Below are 10,332 nucleotides of genomic sequence, written 5' to 3'. Positions count from 1 at the left end.
TTGAGATATAACATCATGTCCAAGTATATTGGAAAATTTAGGGAACACTTTGTTCTAGGTGACGAGCTTATTGGATTATTATTAAATTAGTGGAGTAGGTCTCTTGGGAGATAGTTCACGAATCTTTATCTGTGAGCCGTAACGGTGTTCACAATAAAAAGTAATACTCTTAGCATAAAAAGTAATATTTTTTAATGAATCGTCAAAATGATAAAATATAACTCTTGACATCGTCTCAAATAAATTTTTGCCAAATGATAAAATTAATAAAATATCATTTCGATATGATTTGTGTGATCATTCCTAAATTATATCCTTTGAATATCCTACAAAATTAGAATGAATAATCTCATTCCACCTTGTTTTTAGTTTTCCGAAAGGGCAAATGACATTTTTGGAATAAAATGGGTATTATTTAGAATATGAATTCTTAGTCATTAATGCGAGCGAAAGAGGAAAATTGAGTCGGAATTCTGTAATTTGACGATGAGGCTTCTGAAGGTGGCAACCTGTAACTTGAATCAATGGGCAATGGATTTCGATTGCAACATGAAAAACATCAAGGACTCCATTTCTAGGGCTAAACTAGCTGGAGCAGTGATTCGTCTCGGTCCCGAGCTTGAAATTACTGGTTATGGCTGCGAGGACCATTTCTTGGAACTCGATACCGTCACCCACGGGTATGTATCCAACTCCACATGTATGCATGTAAATTTCAATGAATGTTGGTGCATGTTTCCAAATCGCTGAAAGAAGGAACGACGAATTCATTTGATTTAGTTGTTTTTCTGTTGAATTTTCGTCGGCAAAACAGTACATGTATTATCGCTACAGCTTGGTTATTTCGAGATTTTGAAATATCGATTGGCAGGTGGGAGTGCTTGAAGGAACTACTGCTTGGTGATTGGACAGATGGCATATTTTGCAGTTTTGGTATGCCAGTTATCAAAGGTTCCGAAAGGTACAATTGCCAAGTACTGTGCCTTAATAGAAAAATAGTGATGATACGCCCAAAGATGTGGCTTGCAAATGATGGGAACTATAGAGAACTGAGATGGTTTACAGCATGGAAGCAAAAAGAGCAACTTGAGGACTTTTTACTTCCAAACGACATATCTGAGGCTCTCTCGCAGACTGTGGTACCTTTTGGCTATGGCTATATTCAGTTTCTAGACACGTATGTTACTATGTCGCATTATTTTTAAAATCGGTCCTCGTAATTTCATGCCATACAATGCCGTGCATCCTTTTGCCATAAATTTAAGATCTTAATTTCGAATTTTAAAAAAATTTAATATGTGGTTAATTTACGATGGGTCACTGGCTTGAAGAGATTTCATTGATGCATCTTTTCAATGTCATCTCAGGTTGAAATCAGAACCGTGTTTGATCTTGGTAGTTCGATTTTTTTTATGCTATCAGTTGTGAGCATTGATATACATGCGTCAGATATCCTAGTTCTTTTTTTTAAGGAAATATCCTGGTTCTATTACAAAGTACTTTTGTTGAATTGGGTCATCTGGTCAGCATACAGAGTTGGTTCTTTCATGTCATGCAGTGAAAATCATTCTTCAGATTCATGATCTTAATACATGACCCCTATGGACAAAGCTCGCACATGAGTCCGTGATAAGTTTTAAATACATGCCTTGAAAGGACTTATGCAGCTGAATACTTAACTCTAATTAATTTTTTTACAGATATCTAATACTTTGGGGTTTATTTTCACCTCAGCGCTGTTGCAGCCGAAGTTTGTGAGGAACTTTTTAGTCCTATGCCCCCTCATGCGGAGCTCGCGCTTAATGGTGTTGAAGTTTTCATGAATGCTAGTGGAAGTCATCATCAACTACGAAAGCTTGACATACGCCTTCGCGCTTTTATAGGTGCAACACATACTCGTGGAGGAGTTTACCTGTACAGCAATCACCAAGGATGTGATGGTGGTCGACTATATTTTGGTGGGTAGCATGCTTTAAATCATACTGTATGTGCTGGATCTTTTTCGTTGTTATACAGCATGTCCAGCAGTTTACCTTTTAACAATGAAGGAACAATTTTGGAATGGCTTGTTCTGTTGAAGTGTTTCGAAAGCCTTATATCCCAAATGGAGCCTGATTGATTATCTTCAGGGCATTCTGCTTGAAATGAGCAGGCACTTAAAAATTGATTGGTGTTATGCTATATCAGAATCTTAGGAACTGCCTTTAACTTCATGTTCGTGCCCATGAACTCAAGAGCTAAATCCTAATAAACCAACTGGTCACCATTTTATTAATGTACTAGACAGTCATAGTTATTAAAAGACCACAAGGGTCACCACTTAGGCTCAAAGCTTGGCAAGTCTCAATTGTTGAGCCTCGGCTCAAGCTGAGGCGCAACCCTTCAATAAAGTGCGTCTTAACAGTTAAACCCCATGCTTGATGCGCTGCGCTTTTAAGGCTGAAAGAAGCATTTAGGCACATTTTAAATGCAGGGATAACAAATAGATAATAAACTGCGAGACGATAGTTAGTAATCTTCAGTTACATACTAGCGGGGCTATTTGTTTTCTTACCATATTAGTAGATTGTAAAGTACATTTTGGATTATGTGTTATGAAAATCTCTTCAAATTATTAGATTCTATCATATCATGTCTTGGGGGCATTTCACCTCAATAAAGCGTTTTACATTAGTGTGCCTTGGACTTCTAATTACTGCAGCCTCAGTTTGTGAATTGTGTTAAAAAATGAATAATTATAAATGATAGAAATAATTTATTATTTACTTGATTAGTTATTCTGCTGTGTAAATGAATTGAATTTCAAAGACATATTTGTTATCTATTTATGTATGCAGATGGATGTTCTTGTGTTGTTGTGAATGGAGATGTGGTTGCCCAAGGTTCACAATTCTCTTTGAAGGATGTAGAGTTGGTGGTTGCTCAAATCGATCTAGATGCGGTATCTGTCGAATTGCTTAATTATTTCATTAAGCGGTACAAAAAGAATAGTGCTTGTGTTTCTTTTTCGGTAAAGGGATAAAAAAATGATTAGATTTACTTACTCATTTTTAGTGTTTTCGGTTTTCCAGTTAAGTGTGTATGTTGCTAATCTTGTGTGCTATAAATCTATTCATTGTTTGTATGATGCAACGAAAATTATAACCCCTTTACACTTGTGCAAGATGAATATGCTGTGTGACTTCCTGATTATGATATAAATCAGGTAAGCTGACAAAACCATTTATTTGAGATATATAGTCGTTTCTGGTTGTGCTTTTCCAAATATAAAAATCTTTTCCACATGATAATATTCGTGATAAGATTCACCCTCCTGTGCTTAAGGTTTTGCGTGAAACTGAGTACTTGTTATCGCGGTCTCTCTTTTTAAAACCACATTATTAACTTTGATTTGTCAATCATGTTCTAAATGGCAGGTTGCTAGTCTTAGAGGATCTATAAGTAGCTTTCAAGAACAAGCAAGCTGTAAACCAAAAGTTTCCTCAGTAGCAGTGCCTTTCAAGCTTTGCCAGTCATTCAAGCTTCAAATGTCACTTTCCAGTCCACTTAAGGTTAGCACTTTCTAGAATGATTGATATCAAAGTATTTCATTAACATCTATCCAAATACTTGTCTCTTTTTATTTATTTAATCTTTGTTGCAATGCATTCAAAGTATTCTTTGTAAAACTTTGTCTCAAATGAGTTTGTTAAACATCTTAGGTCTATAATGGATTTCCATAAGTGACTTGTGGCCTCCACTTCTCTCTCAGAAAGATTATATCTGCCTGCTATCATACTTGCATACTTTAGCTTCCAAGGCTGAGCACCTAAAATGTTTTGATGTTGAGTTGCTGTGTAGTGCAACAATAGATTTGTCACCTTGCACGGTTGAACTAAAATTATTTTACCACTTTCCTCGCGGTTAAGTAATGGAACTGTAGGATCATAGTTTAGTTTATCGTCCCATAGCAACCTTGGGACATTTTTTGAGTTATCCAAAAAGTTGAATATTAACAAAGCCTTTTTCACTGCTGACATCTTGAGAAGTTAGGTTTAGGGCACATGAATTGTTGACTTTAATGGTTAATATAGGTGTCGTCAATGATAAATGTTTGCTGTTTTTGTATACCCGTACGAACATTCTTATTTTTTGTTAGAACTAAAGTATAGGCCTCCTCAACTACACCTTGTGCACAATTAATCCCATCATACTCTTAGTTGAATTTACTTGCACCTCCAACTATATCTTGCCTACAATTAAGCCCCTTTTATAATTAATTTCATTATTTGCCCGTAATATCATTAATTACCCTATTTATTCAATATTATTATTTTCTGTCATCTACATACTTGTAATTATAATACTGTCGTTATGTTTAGTTGTATAGTTGTATATTTTACTTGTAATTATAATAGTGTCGTTTTGTTTAGTTGTATAATTATATGTTTTAATTGTATGACTTAAAAACTTGATTATTTTATTATATTTAAAAATTTTGATCAACTATTATTTTTCTTGGTTTTTTAGAAGAAAAATAGATAAAACTAATAACATGAGTTGTATAGATGATAAATATTATGATTATTAAAATATTTTAATAGGATGTTGAATAATATACGACTAAACATTGATTGACAATGACAATCCTATCCAACCAACCAAACGCAACCTTAAGGGAATTAAGTGTACACTGGATATGGTTAGAGTGACAAAACAACGTAATTATAAGTATTAGGAAGATCAAATGGGCACCCTATGTAGTTCCAGGGGATTAATTCCAATTAATCCTAAAATACAAATTTACCTTTATGTGCGTGCCCATGCATGCTTGCATTGAAGGAGTCCATGAGATCCCTGCAACTCATAAATGTGGATGTGCATATAAGGATAACCTTAAAGAACATTATAAATGACTATGGTCTCTATAATTGTGTCTGGCTAATGAACCATCAATAATAATATCAATTTATGCTCACTGGACATTGGTGTTCACCGTGTGTACTACAATTTGGGTGCACTGTGTTTCATTAGTATTGACTATTGATTAAGGGATATCAATGACCATGAATGAGTGCTGATTTGAAATAAGTTACTAAACAACCCTTGATCAGAATCATCCAAGTGGTTCCTTTTATGCAGATCTGTTGTTTCCGCTTCACATTTTTGGAGAACTAATTGTTCTTTGTCTTCAGATACAATATCATTCTCCTGAAGAGGAAATAGCTTTTGGACCAAGTTGCTGGCTGTGGGATTATTTGAGAAGAAGCGGTGCATCTGGTTTTTTGCTTCCACTTTCAGGTGGGGCTGACAGCTCGTCTGTTGCTGCGATAGTTGGTTGCATGTGCCAGCTGGTTATTAAAGGTTTTTTTAATTATTTTACTACGGTGCTTATTTACTTTTCCAACATGCATAAAGGAGCTGAATATTGTTTTAGGTGCATTTATGGGTTCATATTTCGTCCATTGTTTTAGTTATATTCGATAAATCGAGGACAGATTTTTCTTGGTTGATCCTCTTGTTTTGAAATGTTTTGGAGGCTTATCCTTTGTAATGTTTGACTTGTTTCTAAAGATTAGTTAGCTGATGGTTTGAGGAGCATCACCATAATTACATTGGTTAAATTAATCTTTCTATTTTGTGTTGGGGCGGGCACTATAGCTTTCATATTATCCTGCTTCATGTTTCATATAGTTAATTGCCTGATGGTGCAAAGATTTCTTCAGAAATTTCAAAGGGGGATGAACAAGTCAAAGCTGATGCTATCCGAATCGGTCATTACACCGGTGGACAGTTTCCAACTGACAGCAAGGAATTTGCTAATCGCCTATTCTACACAGTTTTCATGGGAACTGAAAATAGGTGAGAATTAATGAACAGACAACCAAATTTGAGGTCCTGTGCACCTTGCACGTTTAATATAATGTAAGAATACCGGACTTTGTGGGTCCCGAGGGATTCATTAAATAAGTATTACTTGATTTGGTAGGGATGAGAATTTTAAAATATGTTGGTGGCTGTTAATGTTATAGGGTGATATAAGAGTTATTTCTCTATTTACATCATTGGCCTCCTCCACTAACGGTTTTGGAATTGGTGAGAAATAGTTCATATTTTGAGTGAGTTTCCTGTAATTCGTTTGTGACTTAACAGTGTAACAGTCGATTAATCTTGATTAGTTAATTTAATGTAAAAGTACAGAATGATTTGAAGGGTCGTCTGGGAAATAAACATTTAGTCATGAGGATGAAGAATATAAAAATCTTTCAGTGGTTGTTATTGTTGGAGCCATATTGGAGTCCTGCGTCTATTTATATGAAATTGCCTCCTATACTAAAATTTTGGAATCAATGAGAATTGTCAATATTTTGTATGTGAATTTCCTATAGTTTTTTGAGCAACAAACTATTACCCCTGCTTGGGATTTTTCGTGACTTTGGCTGTGCTAATTGGACACTACAATTTTTGAACTTTTGAGTCTATAAACTATGCAAAATACGTTAATGGAAGTCAAGTCAGGCAGATGTTAAAATGATAATTCACGTAACACAGGTACACACAGAAAATATGATTCAGGGAAAGGTAAAATATCTTATCCAAGTCCCTGATCACAGATGCACTTTGACTGCTTATTTCTCTTGGAATATTTCATTCACTGTTTTATGTTTTGTAAAAAATATTTCTCGTGCATATATGCGTGGCATTACATGGTGAAATTTCAAAACGCTCTATTGCTTGGAATAAGAAATCTTGATATGTATAAATGAATATAAGAGCCAGCTGTTCTCTCTTCTTTTTCTCTCTGGGAAGCTCTGTTGTGAATTCCTCAATGTTCGACTTTACTTATTTGGAGCTTCTGACAAAAAGGAAATGAAACATTTTAATGACTTTGACTACCTCTCATGTGCAATTGGCCGTTGATAGCCTTTTCTCTTTTTAGTTCTGATGCTACAAGGACTCGGGCAAAGGTGCTTGCTGAAGAAATTGGGTCGTGGCATCTTGATGTTTCAATTGATGGAGTGGTTTCTTCCTTGCTTTCTTTGTTCCAAACTCTTACTGGAAAGAGGCCAAGGTACAAGGTATGAGGATGAAGATTTTAAAATTAAGTTTGTGCCAATTGAATGGCCTCCATCATTTGACTTGAAGAAACTTATTCACCGAATTCCCAAGCATAAAATGTGTGGACAAAAGTAACATTCCTTGGCTTTCTGATTCTGTATTAATTATTCCTTTAAAGCCGATGGTTTAAAGTCGGTTAATAATTCGCCACTGGTTTTTTTGTGCATTGTCAGAAATTCATGAAATGAATCTCATAAAGCTAATTTTCAAGATTGCCAAGAAATTTTCTTAATTTACGCAATTACAAATCTTTTATGTTGAATTATAAAATCTATCTGCGATTAATTCATTGGAAAAAGGGTATTGAGAGAATCCTTCATTTTAACCTAGAAAACTTTTATCCTTCAAATTCTTCCGTTGATTTTGCATCAACTCTTTCAGAATAAGCTTCTCTCTCCTCAAGGAGAGGGCTTAAATGAGTCATGCATGCTTATTTTCTTCCTCTGAGCTGTGGAGAGAGCATTTTTCTTGTTTAATTGCACCTTATGTTTCCATTTTCGAGTTAATGTACTATTGACATATTAGTCCAGTATTATAATTTTTTATCCAGGTTTGGCCTAACTCCATAAAAAGTGTGCAACTTATTTAGAGTTGGATTTTATTTATTATGACAAAATATAACTTTATCCCACTTATTATAAATATCGATATTTAAATTATGTTACTTTGTGAGTGAGGTCGTTACAAGCAATTGTGTCTATTTAAATTCGATTTCACACATGCTATATATGTGCAAGTCAGTTGATGTTTTGAAATCCTCCCATGACGAAGTTTTCTTTGTTTATATTTTTTCTCTAGGTGGATGGGGGATCAGATGCTGAAAACTTAGGCCTTCAAAATATTCAAGCTCGAATTAGAATGGTCCTGGCTTTCATGTTAGCGTCACTATTGCCATGGGTTCAGAACAAACCAGGCTTTTATCTGGTCTTAGGTAGCTCCAACGTGGATGAAGGATTGCGTGGTTACCTTACAAAGGTGCTTCAGTATTACAAATGTGAACGTATATTGACATGGTCATTTGTTTTGCATTCATGTTATTCATCATTAGTTTAAAAGCACAAGAACTGCAATCTCATTTTTTTTCGACTTTCCTAGGGTTATTTTCCACCTAAAATTGATGAACCTGTCCTGTGCAGTACGATTGCAGTTCGGCTGATATTAACCCTATTGGAAGTATTAGCAAGCAGGATCTCCGAACATTTCTGAAATGGGCTGCTGTCCATCTTGGTTACTCTTCTTTGGCAGAAATTGAGGCTGCTCCGCCAACTGCTGAGTTGGAGCCTATACGATCCGACTACAGCCAGGTATTTTCTCAAACTGCACCCGACCAAGGGGTTGAATGTCGAAACCAACCATACCCACATTATGCTTTGAAAATGCATCTGATGCCTTGATTTAAACCTTGATCTTTAATTTAGTATTCTCCTATCATATGTGCTCACAAAAGATTCCAGTTGAAAGAAGTTTATTTTTATGTTCCTCTCTTTATTTCTCGTCTTCTCCTCCTGATCATGCTTATGGTTGACATTCTGGTTCTGAGCGCCTTCCCACTTTACAAATTTGTTTCTGCCTCATCTTGTCGTTATTCTTGGTCTTCTTACCATTGAAATTTGTTCTTTGACATTCTTTCTTACCATGTTGTCATCAAGCATTTAGTTATATAACCTTTGCATGTTGAGTGTGACAGTATGTTTAATTTGGAAACAGCTGGATGAAGTGGACATGGGAATGACATACGAAGAGCTCTCTGTATATGGCAGATTGCGAAAAATTTTCCGCTGTGGGCCTGTATCCATGTTTAAGGTTTGCATGCCAAAAACTTACATGCCAATTTGACCAAGTTCAATTATTTACAGCTGAGTAAAAGTATGTTGGATAATAGGCCCCAAAGTGATCGAGGTTATAACCATTTGTAATTCCAATCTGCTGCATATCCCTTGACATGGTCATCTGTTGAGGGGTGGGGTTAGATAACAAAACGATGGTCATTCAAGAAAGCTTGAATTAAGTAATTACTGCTCAGTCCTCAATTTGTTTGAAATTCTATTACATTAAATGTAATATTTTGATGGTGAACTTTTGGCTTACCTTATCATGCATTGTTCGGTAGTGTCTGATGGTTCATAATGGCTATTTTGTGGCCCAGCTAAGAGTTTAACAGAATATGTTGTAGTATAGTTGTGGCCTTTGCCAGGACAAACAGAAGCTATTACTCTAAGAATGAATATTATTAAAGTTTTTGTAAGTTTTCTAAATTTAAATTTTACATCTTTTCGATATACTAGGTCGCAGGTCCATTCCTAATCTAATGGCTGACAAAATATAGCGGTTCATTTTAATGGCAGTTTCAAGATAATTTCCTATTATTTATGATTTATAAATCTTGTTTTTTCCTTATTTTGGCAGAATCTCTGTTATAAATGGGGACCAAAATTAACTCCAGCAGAGATTGGTGACAAAGTGAAGCACTTCTTCAAGTATTATTCCATCAACAGGCATAAGATGACTGTACTAACGCCTTCCTATCACGCTGAGGTACTTCATTATACGGAAGCAAAAGTTTAAAGTTTTTTATTCCGTACTTCTTATGCTTAAATTGTCTTGTTTGATTAATAATAATTTCGAGCTATCATCAGAGTTATTCACCTGAGGATAATAGATTTGATCTGCGCCAATTCCTGTACAATTCAAGATGGCCGTATCAGTTTCGAAAGATTGATGAACTTGTGGAGCAGTCGAGAGATGAAAGAGTGGAAATTGATAGTGGCATGGGTGGCATTGTAGGAGCAGGTTCGGAGAATCCGAAAGCTGGGTTTTAGGTTATTACTGATGATGGTTGATCAGAATCGTCGTTGTCGAAAGTATAGTTCATGGATTATATGTTCTTACATTGGCCGTTCATAAAATTTGTGTGATATACATATTCATATTCACACACACAGAGAAGGGCTGTTTTGCTCTTACTTTTATTGTCAATTTTATGTTTTCTTGTTGATGATTAGAAACAAATAATGACATTTATTTTTATTTTCTGTTGTTGATATCTATTTTACCAATATAAGAGAAATGATAACATTTCTGCGCGAATATTAATGTCGCTTTGTTAGAAATTTTATATATATATTTCATGATCTAAATTCTCTTATTTTACAAAATAATTGCTTATTCATACAAACAAAATTTACTCTCCCAAAATACTTCATTATACACAACACATTGAAAATTTTGGTATTT

General features: G+C 35.0%; 1 protein-coding gene across 1 annotated transcript; it reads left to right on the top strand.

Moving 5' to 3' along the window:
- Positions 1-351: 351 nt before the first annotated feature.
- On the top strand, positions 352-10,185 carry LOC140807206 (glutamine-dependent NAD(+) synthetase). Its single transcript, XM_073163952.1, has 13 exons — positions 352-680; positions 872-1,177; positions 1,735-1,958; positions 2,838-2,941; positions 3,417-3,551; positions 5,175-5,343; positions 5,706-5,841; positions 6,920-7,058; positions 7,897-8,073; positions 8,235-8,402; positions 8,806-8,901; positions 9,505-9,633; positions 9,735-10,185. The coding sequence occupies exons 1-13, from the start codon at positions 487-489 to the stop codon at positions 9,915-9,917; spliced, it is 2,160 nt and encodes a 719-aa protein (XP_073020053.1). The 5' UTR covers positions 352-486; the 3' UTR covers positions 9,918-10,185.
- The last annotated feature ends 147 nt before the right edge of the window (positions 10,186-10,332 follow it).

The sequence above is a fragment of the Primulina eburnea genome, chromosome 12 (genome assembly GCF_022965805.1).
Source record: "Primulina eburnea isolate SZY01 chromosome 12, ASM2296580v1, whole genome shotgun sequence".
NCBI classification, from domain to species: domain Eukaryota; kingdom Viridiplantae; phylum Streptophyta; class Magnoliopsida; order Lamiales; family Gesneriaceae; genus Primulina; species Primulina eburnea.
Note: the sequence above shows the minus strand (reverse complement) of the source record. Positions and strands in the feature narration are given on the sequence as shown.